Source organism: Bufo bufo, chromosome 3 (genome assembly GCF_905171765.1).
Source record: "Bufo bufo chromosome 3, aBufBuf1.1, whole genome shotgun sequence".
NCBI lineage: Eukaryota > Metazoa > Chordata > Amphibia > Anura > Bufonidae > Bufo > Bufo bufo.
This window is the reverse complement of record NC_053391.1, coordinates 5,640,080-5,656,731: the sequence shown is the minus strand read 5'-3', so window position 1 is coordinate 5,656,731 and position 16,652 is coordinate 5,640,080. Positions and strand designations below refer to the sequence as shown.

The 16,652-nt window shown below is 40.9% G+C and overlaps 1 protein-coding gene across 1 annotated transcript in view; it reads left to right on the top strand.

The window, feature by feature from the left end:
• Positions 1 to 279: 279 nt before the first annotated feature.
• TBX15 (T-box transcription factor 15) overlaps positions 280 to 16,652 on the top strand; it is a 103,486-nt gene continuing 87,113 nt past the window's right edge. Inside the window, exon 1 of the mRNA XM_040422796.1 lies at positions 280 to 571. Coding sequence (XP_040278730.1) covers positions 361 to 571 — 211 coding nt within the window. The 5' untranslated portion in view covers positions 280 to 360. The remainder of the gene's footprint in view (positions 572 to 16,652) is intronic.

The window sequence follows — 16,652 nt, the reverse complement described above, 5'->3', positions numbered from 1 at the left end:
CATTTGGGGGTCCCTCCATTAGTTTTGATTAGATTGAGAATCATTTCCTAAGTCATGACATTACACCAATATCTAAGGAATACAGCGGAGCAGAAGAGGTTAAAGTTGTGCAGGGTTTGGGGGTTCAGTCTATTTTTGGGTGTCCTGGCCTGACCCGACTCCTGCTGTGTCAGGTGGAGCGGCAGGGGTTAATGCTGTGTGCAGGGGAGGGCAGTGTGTGGACATATTTGGATCCCCTGTAGGTTGGGCTGTCAGTCATTGGGGTGAGGGGGTGTGGAGTCCTCCCCGGACGCCGGAGCAGTGCGGGCTCGGCAGTCAGTGGGGCAGCAGGGCACATGGTGGGCTCCGGCTGGCAGGACCATGAGCACTGACAGGAGGAGATGCCCGGGGGTCACGCTCAGCTCCAGGGCTCATGCGTTTTCGGTAGAGGCGCTGATCGGGGGGCACAAAAAAAGGAAACTTCGGGACTGGGAGCCGGACAAGGGCCTGGATCTCTCCATGGACGGACTGAGCCCACATGGGGACCTGGGGGAAGGAGAGGACGGGGGAGCCTGCCTGGACCTCAACCCCGGTGAGTGCCCGATCTGCGCCCCAAACCCTGCTCTGCTGCCGGGTATTACACCCCTATATACTGCTGCCGGGTATTACACCCCTATATACTGCTGCCGGGTATTACACCCCTATATACTGCTGCCGGGTATTACACCCCTATATACTGCTGCCTGGTATTACACCCCTATATACTGCTGCCTGGTATTACACCCCTATATACTGCTGCCTGGTATTACACCCCTATATACTGCTGCCTGATAATATACCCTATATACTGCTACCCGGTATTATACCCCTATATACTGCTGCCTGGTATTATACCCCTATATACTGCTGCCCGGTATTATACCCCTATATACTGCTGCCTGGTATTACACCCCTATATACTGCTGCCTGATACTATACCCCTATATACTGCTGCCGGGTATTACACCCCTATATACTGCTGCCTGGTATTACACCCCTATATACTGCTGCCTGGTATTACACCCCTATATACTGCTGCCTGATAATATACCCCTATATACTGCTACCCGGTATTATACCCCTATATACTGCTGCCTGGTATTATACCCCTATATACTGCTGCCTGGTATTACACCCCTATATACTGCTGCCTGATACTATACCCCTATATACTGCCGCCCGGTATTATACCCCTATATACTGCTACCCGGTACTATACCCCTATATACTGCTGCCTGGTATTACATCCCTATATACTGCTGCCGGTACTATACCCCTATATACTGCCGCCTGATACTATACCCTATATACTGCTACCCGGTACTATACCCCTATATACTGCTGCCAGTACTATACCCCTATATACTGCTACCCGGTACTATACCCCTATATACTGCTGCCAGTACTATACCCCTATATACTGCTACCCGGTACTATACTCCTATATACTGCCGCCTGATACTATACCCTATATACTGCTACCCGGTACTATACCCCTATATACTGCCGCCTGATATTATACCCCTATATACTGCTGCCCGGTAGTATACCCCTATATACTGCCGCCTGGTACTATACCCCTATATACTGCTGCCCGGTACTATACCCCTATATACTGCCGCCTGGTACTATACCCCTATATACTGCCGCCTGATATTATACCCCTATATACTGCCGCCTGGTACTATACCCCTATATACTGCCGCCTGATACTATACCCCTATATACTTCTGCCTGATACTATACCCTATATACTGCCGCCTGATACTATACTCCTATATACTGCCACCAGATACTATACCCCTATATACTGCCGCCTGGTACTATACCCTTATATACTGCCGCCTGATACTATACCCCTATATACTTTTGCCCGGTATTATACCCCTATATACTGCTGCCTGATACTATACCCCTATATACTGCCGCCTGTTACTATACCCCTATATACTGCCGCCTGATACTATACCCCTATATACTGTTGCCCGGTATTATACCCCTATATACTGCCGCCTGAGACTATGCTCCTATATACTGCTACCCGGTACTATACCCCTATATACTGCTGCCTAGTATTATACCCCTATATACTTTTGCCCGGTATTATACCCCTATATACTGCCGCCTGATACTATACCCCTATATACTGCTGCCTGGTATTATACCCTTATATACTGCTGCCTGATACTATACCCCTATATACTTCTGCCTGGTACTATACTCCTATATACTGCCGCCTGATACTATACCCTATATACTGCCGCCTGATACTATACCCTATATACTGCTGCCTGGTATTATACCCCTATATACTGCTGCCTGATACTATACCCTATATACTGCTGCCTGGTACTATACCCCTATATACTGCTGCCTGATACTATACCCCTATATACTGCTGCCTGATGCTATACCCCTATATACTGCTGCCTGATACTATATCCTATATACTGCCGGCTGGTATCATACCCCTATATACTGCTGCCCGATACTATACTCCTATATACTGCCACCTGTTATTATACCCCTATATACTACAGCCTGATACTATACCCCTATATATTGCTGCCTGATACTATACCCTATACACTGCTGCCCGGCATTATATCCCTATACTGCCGCCTGATACTATACCCTATATACTGCCGCCTGATACTATACCCCTATATACTGCTGCCTGGTATTATACCCCTATATACTGCTGCCTGATACTATACCCTATATACTGCTTCCCGGTATTATATCCCTATATACTGCTGCCTGGTATTATACCCCTATATACTGCCGCCTGATACTATACCCTATATACTGCCGCCTGATACTATACCCTATATACTGCCGCCTGATACTATACCCCTATATACTGCTGCCTGGTATTATACCCCTATATACTGCTGCCTGATACTATACCCCTATATACTGCTGCCTAATACTATACCCTATATACTGCTGCCTGGTATTATATCCCGATATGCTGCTGCCTGATACTATACCCCTATATACTGCTGCCTGATACTATACCCCTATATACTGCTGCCTGATACTATACCCCTATATACTGCTGCCTGATACTATACCCTATATGCTGCTGCCTGATACGATACCCCTATATACTGCTGCCTGATACTATACCCTATATACTGCCGGCTGGTATCATACCCCTATATACTGCTGCCCGATACTATACTCCTATATACTCCTGCCCGGTATTATACCCCTATATACTACAGCCTGATACTATACCTATATACTGCAGCCTGATACTATACCACTATACACTCCTGCCCAGTATTACACCTTTATATACTCCTGCCCGTTATTACACCCCTATATTTGGTCCTCTGGTATTGCACCTGCCTGGATTATACCACTATTATGGTGGTTTGTATGATTATACTAGTATTATTTAACCCTATATGTGGCCGCTTGGTATTTTATTCCTGTGTATTACTTTCTGATATTATATTTCATAATGGGGCGGCCTGGTATTCTGCCCTATATACTCCTGCCCGGTGATGGTCTGGTTCTACCCCTGTATATGGTTATTACATGGTGTTACACCTTGGTATTATACATGTGGCGGTGCAGCTGACTGGTATCATATTATTATTATATGTGACTGCCTGGTAATGTATCTCATATCTGACCCTGGTGTATTATACTGTTATATATGACCCGTATAGCCGGCCCGGTATAATAACCTGTATACTATAGTATCATACAGTAAGGCCTGGTAATGACAGCGTACACTGCTCCTAGACCTGAGCACTGTATACACTCCAGGGGTTATATTCCTATATGTGACTAGCCTGTACTAGATCATTATACCTGGATCCCGGCTTTTAGATTATTTTTGGATGTGACTGCCCGGTATCATAATAGCAGATGTTACTGATAAGTACTGTACCCTAATATCTGACTGTTCAGTATTATATCACAGCCCGATATTAATAAGTGACTACCTGGCCGAATAGAATTATATTATTATATCTGGCTGTCCGGTATTATTATATCTGGCTATCTGGAATTATATCTGGCTGTCCGGTATTATATTATTATATTTGGCTGTCCAGTATTATATCTGGCTGTCCGGTATTATTATATCTGGCTGTCCGGTATTATATTATTATATCTGGCTGTCCGGTATTATATCACTAAAGTATATGTGACTGCCTGGTATTATATTATTATATGTGCCTGGTATGCTATCACTATATGTGACTGGTATTATATGACTAAATGTGACTGCCTAGTATTATATCATTACATGTGACCGGTATTATATTCTTATGTGACTGCTCTGCTCTCACAGCCAGGCTGCCCCTCTTGGCCGGAGCCTCTGCCCCGGGCTCTGTATTATCAGTGCTGGTGTCTGAGGGGGAGCAGCAGCAGGACCGGGGGTGTCTAAGGGGGAGCAGCAGCAGGACCCGGGGTGTCTGAGGGGGAGCAGCAGCAGGACCGGGGGTGTCTGAGGGGGAGCAGCAGCAGGGCCGGGGGTGTCTGAGGGGGAGCAGCAGCAGGACCGGGGGTGTCTGAGGGGGAGCAGTATCAGGACCGGGGGTGTCTGAGGGGGAGCAGCAGCAGGACCGCGGGTGTCTGAGGGGGAGCAGCAGCAGGACCGGGGGTGTCTGAGGGGGAGCAGCAGCAGGACCGGGGGTGTCTGAGGGGGAGCAGCAGCAGGACCGGGGGTGTCTGAGGGGAAGCAGCAGCAGCAGGGTTGGGAGTGTCTGAGGGGGAGCAGCAGCAGGACCAGGGATGTCTGAGGGGGAGCAGTATCAGGACCGGGGGTGTCTGAGGGGGAGCAGCAGCCGGACCGGGGGTGTCTGAGGGGGAGCAGCAGCAGAGCCGGGGGTGTCTGAGGGGGAGCAGCAGCAGGACCGGGGGTGTCTGAGGGGGAGCAGCAGCAGGACCAGGGATGTCTGAGGGGGAGCAGTATCAGGACCGGGGGTGTCTGAGGGGGAGAAGGCAGCAGGACCGGGGGTGTCTGAGGGGGGGGGGGGGGGCAGCAGCAGGACCAGGGGTGTCTGAGGGGAAGCAGCAGCAGAGCCGGGGGTGTCTGAGGGGGAGCAGCAGCAGGATAGGGGGTGTCTGAGGGGGAGCAGCAGCAAGGCGGGTGTCTGAGGGGGAGCAGCAGCAGGACCGGGGGTGTCTGAGGGGGAGCAGCAGCAGGACGGGGGTGTCTGAGGGGGAGCAGCAGCAGGGCCGGGGGTGTCTGAGGGGGAGCAGCAGCAGGACCGGGGGTGTCTGAGGGGGAGCAGCAGCAGGGCCGGGGGTGTCTGAGGGGGAGCAGCAGCAGGGCGGGGGTGTCTGAGGGGGAGCATCAGCATCATCAGCAGGACGGGGGTGTCTGAGGGGGAGCAGCAGCAGGACCGGGGGTGTCTGAGGGGGAGCAGCAGCAGGACCAGGGGTGTCTGAGGGGGAGCAGCAGCAGGACCGGGGGTGTCTGAGGGGGAGCAGCAGCAGGACCGGGGGTGTCTGAGGGGAAGCAGCAGCAGCAGGGTTGGGAGTGTCTGAGGGGGAGCAGCAGCAGGACCGGGGGTGTCTGAGGGGGAGCAGCAGCAGGACCAGGGGTGTCTGAGGGGAAGCAGCAGCAGAGCCGGGGGTGTCTGAGGGGGAGCAGCAGCAGGACCGGGGGTGTCTGAGGGGAAGCAGCAGCAGCAGGGTTGGGAGTGTCTGAGGGGGAGCAGCAGCAGGACCGGGGGTGTCTGAGGGGGAGCAGCAGCAGGACCAGGGGTGTCTGAGGGGGAGCAGCAGCAGGACGGGGGTGTCTGAGGGGGAGCAGCAGCAGGACCGGGGGTGTCTGAGGGGGAGCAGCAGCAGCAGGGCGGGTGTCTGAGGGGGAGCAGCAGCAGGACCGGGGGTGTCTGAGGGGGAGCAGCAGCAGGACATGGGGTGTCTGAGGGGGAGCAGCAGCAGGACCGGGGGTGTCTGAGGGGGAGCAGCAGCAGGACCGGGGGTGTCTGAGGGGGAGCAGCAGCAGGACGGGGGTGTCTGAGGGGGAGCAGCAGCAGGGCCGGGGGTGTCTGAGGGGGAGCAGCAGCAGGACCAGGGGTGTCTGAGGGGGAGCAGCAGCAGGACCGGGGGTGTCTGAGGGGGAGCAGCAGCAGGACCAGGGATGTCTGAGGGGGAGCAGCATCAGGACCGGGGGTGTCTGAGGGGGAGCAGCAGCAGGACCGGGGGTGTCTGAGGGGGAGCAGCAGCAGGACCAGGGGTGTCTGAGGGGGAGCAGCAGCAGGGCCGGGGGTGTCTGAGGGGGAGCAGCAGCAGGACCAGGGGTGTCTGAGGGGGAGCAGCAGCAGGACCGGGGGTGTCACTCATTGCCTGTACAAATACGTGACAAGAGATCAGGGCATAAATCAGGAGTATATGCTGGAACACACCAAGTACACGGCACACAATATACAAAATAGATACCACAGTATGTAATAGCACGTATGATAATACACAATACAACGATACACATCAGTGACAGCACATATTACATATAGATATAGCGCACCACATACAGCACAAAATACATGTACAGCACACAATATACAGCGCAAAATACATAAAACACAGTATATAATAACATGTACAGCACACAATATACAGTGCAAAATACATAAAACACAGGTATATAATAACATGTACAGCACACAATATACAGTGCAAAATACATAAAACACGGGTATATAATAACATGTACAGCACACAATATACAGCGCAAAATACATAAAACACAGTATATAATAACATGTACAGCACACAATATACAGTGCAAAATACATAAAACACAGGTATATAATAACATGTACAGCACACAATATACAGTGCAAAATACATAAAACACACGTATATAATAACATGTACAGCGCACAATATACAGTGCAAAATACATAAAACACAGGTATATAATAACACGTAAAGCACACAATATACAGTGCAAAATACATAAAACACGGGTATATAATAACATGTACAGCACACAATATACAGTGCAAAATACATAAAACACGGGTATATAATAACACATACAGCACACAATATACAGTGCAAAATACATAAAACACAGGTATATAATAACACGTACAGCACACAATATACAGTGCAAAATACATAAAACACGGGTATATAATAACATGTACAGCACACAATATACAGTGCAAAATACATAAAACACAGGTATATAATAACATGTACAGCACACAATATACAGTGCAAAATACATAAAACACACGTATATAATAACATGTACAGCACACAATATACAGTGCAAAATACATAAAACACAGGTATATAATAACATGTACAGCACACAATATACAGTGCAAAATACATAAAACACACGTATATAATAACATGTACAGCACACAATATACAGTGCAAAATACATAAAACACACAGTATATAATAACATGTACAGCACACAATATACAGTGCAAAATACATAAAACACAGTATATAATAACACGTACAGCACACAATATACAGTGCAAAATACAAAAAACACAGGTATATAATAACACGTAAAGCACACAATATACAGTGCAAAATACATAAAACACACAGTATATAACATGTACAGCACACAATATACAGTGCAAAATACATAAAACACACGTATATAATAACACGTACAGCACACAATATACAGCGCAAAATACATAAAACACAGGTATATAATAACATGTACAGCACACAATATACAGTGCAAAATACATAAAACACAGGTGTATAATAAACTGTCTCAACAAAAACCACAGGTAAAATCTATACATATTTCATTTAATTTTAAAAGGACATCCAAAACCAGTTCTAAGGTATTCCACAAGATGCAGCGCAGGCTAACCCTGTGGACAGCCTCTCACCCTGTGGACAGCCTCTCACCCTGTGGACAGCCTCTCACCCTGTGGACAGCCTCTCACCCTGTGGACAGCCTCTCACCCTGTGGATAGCCTCTCACCCTGTGGACAGCCTCTCACCCTGTGGATAGCCTCTCGCCTCACAAGCTCTAGGTCTTATAACCCCCAGAATAGTCTAGGTTACTATTCCATGTGTCTGTTTGCTGCGTACATATACGTTTGAGTTGCACTTTAAAATGCTCAAATCAGCAGAAAATGTTGGAGAAGGCGGCAGAGCTGTGCTGTCAGAAGGATGATGGTCCTCTAACCTTCACTGCTATTCCGAGGTCCCAGCCTCTATACAAGTTGCTGGGACTATTGACTGTGCAGCGACCAGTTCCCCATTCATTATTATATAGACCTAGAGCTTGTGAGGTGAGAGGCTGTCCACGGGGTTAGCCTGCGCTGGTAGAACTGATTGGATGTCCTTTTAAAATGAAATAAAGTATGTATAGATTTTATTTTGATTTTCTGTATTTGGTGAGCTGAGCATTGCTTATGTTTTTTTGGGTTATCATCATGCAATAAAATGTACAGCACACAATATACAGTGCAAAATACATAAAACACACAGTATATAATAACATGTACCACACACAATATACAGTGCAAAATACATAAAACACAGGTATATAATAACATGTACAGCACACAATATACTGTGCAAAATACATAAAACACAGGTATATAATAACATGTACAGCACACAATATACAGTGCAAAATACATAAAACACAGGTATATAATAACATGTACAGCACACAATATACAGCGCAAAATACATAAAACACAGGTGTATAATAACATGTACAGAACACAATATACAGTGCAAAATACATAAAACACACAGTATATAATAACATGTACAGCACACAATATACAGTGCAAAATACATAAGACACACAGTATATAATAACATGTACAGCACACAATATACAGTGCAAAATACATAAAACACAGGTATATAATAACATGTACAGCACACAATATACAGTGCAAAATACATAAAACACAGGTATATAATAACATGTACAGCACACAATATACAGTGCAAAATACATAAAACACAGGTATATAATAACACGTACAGCGCACAATATACTCTGCAAAATACATAAGACACAGGTATATAACATGTACAGCACACAATATACAGTGCAAAATACATAAAACACACAGTATATAATAACATGTACAGCACACAATATACAGTGCAAAATACATAAAACACAGGTATATAATAACATGTACAGCACACAATATACAGTGCAAAATACATAAAACACAGGTATATAATAACATGTACAGCACACAATATACAGTGCAAAATACATAAAACACAGGTATATAATAACATGTACAGCACACAATATACACTGCAAAATACATAAGACACAGGTATATAATAACACGTACAGCACACAATATACAGTGCAAAATACATAAAACACACAGTATATAATAACATGTACAGCACACAATATACAGTGCAAAATACATAAAACACAGGTGTATAATAACATGTACAGCACACAATATACAGTGCAAAATACATAAAACACAGGTATATAATAACATGTACAGCACACAATATACACTGCAAAATACATAAGACACAGGTATATAATAACACGTACAGCACACAATATACAGTGCAAAATACATAAAACACACAGTATATAATAACATGTACAGCACACAATATACTGTGCAAAATACATAAAACACACAGTATATAATAACATGTACAGCACACAATATACAATGCAAAATACATAAAACACAGGTGTATAATAACATGTACAGCACACAATATACACTGCAAAATACATAAAACACAGGTATATAATAACACGTAAAGCACACAATATACAGTGCAAAATACATAAAACACAGGTGTATAATAACATGTACAGCACACAATATACTGTGCAAAATACATAAAACACAGGTATATAATAACATGTACAGCACACAATATACTGTGCAAAATACATAAAACACAGGTATATAATAACATGTACAGCACACAATATACTGTGCAAAATACATAAAACACAGGTATATAATAACACGTACAGCACACAATATACAGTGCAAAATACATAAAACACACAGTATATAATAACATGTACAGCACACAATATACACTGCAAAATACATAAAACACAGGTGTATAATAACATGTACAGCACACAATATACAGTGCAAAATACATAAAACACAGGTATATAATAACATGTACAGCACACAATATACAGTGCAAAATACATAAAACACACAGTATATTATAACACGTACAGCACACAATATACAGTGCAAAATACATAAAACACACAGTATATAATAACATGTACAGCACACAATATACAGTGCAAAATACATAAAACACACGTATATAATAACACGTACAGCACACAATATACACTGCAAAATACATAAGACACAGGTATATAATAACATGTACAGCACACAATATACAGTGCAAAATACATAAAACACAGGTATATAATAACACGTACAGCACACAATATACAGTGCAAAATACATAAAACACAGGTATATAATAACATGTACAGCACACAATATACAGTGCAAAATACATAAAACACAGGTATATAATAACACGTACAGCACACAATATACAGCGCAAAATACATAAAACACAGGTGTATAATAACATGTACAGCACACAATATACACTGCAAAATACATAAGACACAGGTATATAATAACATGTACAGCACACAATATACAGCGCAAAATACATAAGACACAGGTATATAATAACATGTACAGCACACAATATACAGCGCAAAATACATAAAACACAGGTATATAATAACATGTACAGCACACAATATACAGTGCAAAATACATAAAACACAGGTATATAATAACACGTACAGCACACAATATACAGTGCAAAATACATAAAACACAGGTATATAATAACACGTACAGCACACAATATACACTGCAAAATACATAAGACACAGGTATATAATAACATGTACAGCACACAATATACAGTGCAAAATACATAAGACACAGGTATATAATAACATGTACAGCACACAATATACAGTGCAAAATACATAAAACACGGGTATATAATAACACGTACAGCACACAATATACAGTGCAAAATACATAAAACACACAGTATATAATAACACGTACAGCACACAATATACAGTGCAAAATACATAAAACACAGGTATATAATAACATGTACAGCACACAATATACAGTGCAAAATACATAAAACACAGGTATATAATAACACGTACAGCACACAATATACAGTGCAAAATACATAAAACACAGGTATATAATAACATGTACAGCACACAATATACAGTGCAAAATACATAAAACACAGGTATATAATAACACGTACAGCACACAATATACAGTGCAAAATACATAAAACACAGGTATATAATAACATGTACAGCACACAATATACAGCGCAAAATACATAAGACACGGGTATATAATAACATGTACAGCACACAATATACAGTGCAAAATACATAAAACACGGGTATATAATAACACGTACAGCACACAATATACAGTGCAAAATACATAAAACACACAGTATATAATAACACGTACAGCACACAATATACAGTGCAAAATACATAAAACACGGGTATATAATAACATGTACAGCACACAATATACAGTGCAAAATACATAAAACACGGGTATATAATAACATGTACAGCACACAATATACAGTGCAAAATACATAAAACACAGGTATATAATAACACGTACAGCACACAATATACAGTGCAAAATACATAAAACACACAGTATATAATAACACGTACAGCACACAATATACAGTGCAAAATACATAAAACACGGGTATATAATAACACGTACAGCACACAATATACAGTGCAAAATACATAAAACACAGGTATATAATAACATGTACAGCGCACAATATACAGTGCAAAATACATAAAACACAGGTATATAATAACACGTACAGCACACAATATACAGCGCAAAATACATAAAACACACAGTATATAATAACATGTACAGCACACAATATACACTGCAAAATACATAAAACACAGGTATATAATAACATGTACAGCACACAATATACAGTGCAAAATACATAAAACACAGTATATAATAACACGTACAGCACACAATATACAGTGCAAAATACATAAAACACAGGTATATAATAACATGTACAGCACACAATATACAGTGCAAAATACATAAAACGCAGGTATATAATAACATGTACAGCACACAATATACAGTGCAAAATACATAAAACACAGGTATATAATAACATGTACAGCACACAATATACAGCGCAAAATACATAAAACACAGGTATATAATAACATGTACAGCACACAATATACAGCGCAAAATACATAAAACACACAGTATATAATAACACGTACAGCACACAATATACAGTGCAAAATACATAAAACACGGGTATATAATAACACGTAAAGCACACAATATACAGTGCAAAATACATAAAACACAGGTATATAATAACACGTACAGCGCACAATATACAGTGCAAAATACATAAAACACAGGTATATAATAACATGTACAGCGCACAATATACAGTGCAAAATACATAAAACACAGGTATATAATAACACGTACAGCACACAATATACAGCGCAAAATTCATAAAACACACAGTATATAATAACATGTACAGCACACAATATACACTGCAAAATACATAAAACACAGGTATATAATAACATGTACAGCACACAATATACAGTGCAAAATACATAAAACACAGGTATATAATAACATGTACAGCACACAATATACAGCGCAAAATACATAAAACACAGGTATATAATAACATGTACAGCACACAATATACAGTGCAAAATACATAAAACACAGGTATATAATAACATGTACAGCACACAATATACAGTGCAAAATACATAAAACACAGGTATATAATAACATGTACAGCACACAATATACAGTGCAAAATACATAAAACACAGGTATATAATAACATGTACAGCACACAATATACAGCGCAAAATACATAAAACACAGTATATAATAACACGTACAGCACACAATATACAGCGCAAAATACATAAAACACACAGTATATAATAACATGTACAGCACACAATATACAGTGCAAAATACATAAAACACACAGTATATAATAACATGTACAGCACACAATATACACTGCAAAATACATAAAACACGGGTATATAATAACACGTACAGCGCACAATATACAGTGCAAAATACATAAAACACAGGTATATAATAACATGTACAGCGCACAATATACAGTGCAAAATACATAAAACACAGGTATATAATAACACGTACAGCACACAATATACAGCGCAAAATACATAAAACACACAGTATATAATAACATGTACAGCACACAATATACAGTGCAAAATACATAAAACACAGGTATATAATAACATGTACAGCACACAATATACAGTGCAAAATACATAAAACACAGTATATAATAACACGTACAGCACACAATATACAGTGCAAAATACATAAAACACAGGTATATAATAACATGTACAGCACACAATATACAGCGCAAAATACATAAAACACACAGTATATAATAACACGTACAGCACACAATATACAGTGCAAAATACATAAAACACACGTATATAATAACACGTACAGCACACAATATACAGTGCAAAATACATAAAACACGGGTATATAATAACACGTAAAGCACACAATATACAGTGCAAAATACATAAAACACAGGTATATAATAACACGTACAGCACACAATATACAGTGCAAAATACATAAAACACAGGTATATAATAACATGTACAGCACACAATATACAGTGCAAAATACATAAAACACAGGTATATAATAACACGTAAAGCACACAATATACAGTGCAAAATACATAAAACACAGGTATATAATAACATGTACAGCACACAATATACAGCGCAAAATACATAAAACACAGGTATATAATAACATGTACAGCACACAATATACAGTGCAAAATACATAAAACACAGGTATATAATAACATGTACAGCACACAATATACAGTGCAAAATACATAAAACACAGGTATATAATAACACGTAAAGCACACAATATACAGTGCAAAATACATAAAACACAGGTATATAATAACATGTACAGCACACAATATACAGTGCAAAATACATAAAACACACGTATATAATAACACGTACAGCACACAATATACAGTGCAAAATACATAAAACACACATTATATAAAGCATAGCTCATAACATAAAACAGTTACAATGCAACATACAAGACACACATAATCCAGGATGTTAGGCTGCGCAACGGATTGCGTAGTTACACTCTTTTCCCTATATACTCTGCTTTTTATTGGCCGTACTATTTATACTCCTACTGATAGGGAACATAGATTGTGAGCCCCATTGGGGACAGCAGGTGAGGAGAATGTCTGTACAGCGCTGTGGAATATGTCAGTGATATATAAGTGATGAGACTGTCTGTACAGCACTGTGGAATATGTCAGTGATATATAAGTGAGGAGAATGTCTGTACAGCGCTGTGGAATATGTCAGTGATATATAAGTGAGGAGAATGTCTGTACAGCGCTGTGGAATATGTCAGTGATATATAAGTGATGAGAATGTCTGTACAGCGCTGTGGAATATGTCAGTGATATATAAGTGATGAGAAGGTCTGTACAGCGCTGTGGAATATGTCAGTGATATATAAGTGATGAGAATGTCTGTACAGCGCTGTGGAATATGTCAGTGATATATAAGTGATGAGAATGTCTGTACAGCGCTGTGCAATATGTCAGTGATATATAAGTGATGAGAATGTCTGTACAGCGCTGTGGAATATGTCAGTGATATATAAGGGATGAGAATGTCTGTACAGCGCTGTGGAATATGTCAGTGATATATCAGTGATGAGAATGTCTGTACAGAGCTGTGAAATATGTCAGTGATATATAAGTGATGAGAATGTCTGTACAGCGCTGTGGAATATGTCAGTAATATATCAGTGATGAGAATGTCTGTACAGCGCTGTGGGATATGTCAGTGATATATCAGTGATGAGAATGTCTGTACAGCGCTGTGGAATATGTCAGTAATATATCAGTGATGGGAATGTCTGTACAGCGCTGTGGAATATGTCAGTGATATATCAGTGATGAGAATGTCTGTACAGCGCTGTGGAATATGTCAGTGATATATAAGTGATGAGAATGTCTGTACAGCGCTGTGGAATATGTCAGTGATATATAAGTGATGAGAATGTCTGTACAGCGCTGTGGAATATGTCAGTGATATATCAGTGATGAGAATGTCTGTACAGAGCTGTGAAATATGTCAGTGATATATAAGTGATGAGAATGTCTGTACAGCGCTGTGGAATATGTCAGTAATATATCAGTGATGAGAATGTCTGTACAGAGCTGTGGAATATGTCAGTGATATATCAGTGATGAGAATGTCTGTACAGCGCTGTGGAATATGTCAGTGATATATAAGTGATGAGAATGTCTGTACAGCGCTGTGGAATATGTCAGTGATATATAAGTGATGAGAAGGTCTGTACAGCGCTGTGGAATATGTCAGTGATATATAAGTGATGAGAATGTCTGTACAGCGCTGTGGAATATGTCAGTGATATATAAGGGATGAGAATGTCTGTACAGCGCTGTGGAATATGTCAGTGATATATAAGGGATGAGAATGTCTGTACAGCGCTGTGGAATATGTCAGTGATATATAAGTGATGAGAATGTCTGTACAGCGCTGTGGAATATGTCAGTGATATATAAGTGATGAGAATGTCTGTACAGCGCTGTGGAATATGTCAGTGATATATAAGGGATGAGAATGTCTGTACAGCGCTGTGGAATATGTCAGTGATATATAAGTGATGAGAATGTCTGTACAGCGCTGTGGAATATGTCAGTGATATATAAGTGATGAGAAGGTCTGTACAGCGCTGTGGAATATGTCAGTGATATATAAGTGATGAGAATGTCTGTACAGCGCTGTGGAATATGTCAGTGATATATCAGTGATGAGAATGTCTGTACAGCGCTGTGGAATATGTCAGTGATATATAAGTGATGAGAATGTCTGTACAGCGCTGTGGAATATGTCAGTGATATATAAGTGATGAGAATGTCTGTACAGCGCTGTGGAATATGTCAGTGATATATAAGTGATGAGAATGTCTGTACAGCGCTGTGGAATATGTCAGTGATATATAAGTGATGAGAATGTCTGTACAGCGCTGTGGAATATGTCAGTGATATATAAGTGATGAGAATGTCTGTACAGCTCTGTGGAATATGTCAGTGATATATAAGTTATGAGAATGTCTGTACAGCGCTGTGGAATATGTCAGTGATATATAAGTGATGAGAATGTCTGTACAGCGCTGTGGAATATGTCAGTGATATATAAGTGATGAGAATGTCTGTACAGCTCTGTGGAATATGTCAGTGATATATAAGTGATGAGAATGTCTGTACAGCGCTGTGGAATATGTCAGTGATATATAAGTGATAAGAATGTCTGTACAGAGCTGTGGAATATGTCAGTGATATATAAGTGATGAGAATGTCTGTACAGCGCTGTGGAATATGTCAGTGATATATAAGTTATGAGAATGTCTGTACAGCGCTGTGGAATATGTCAGTGATAT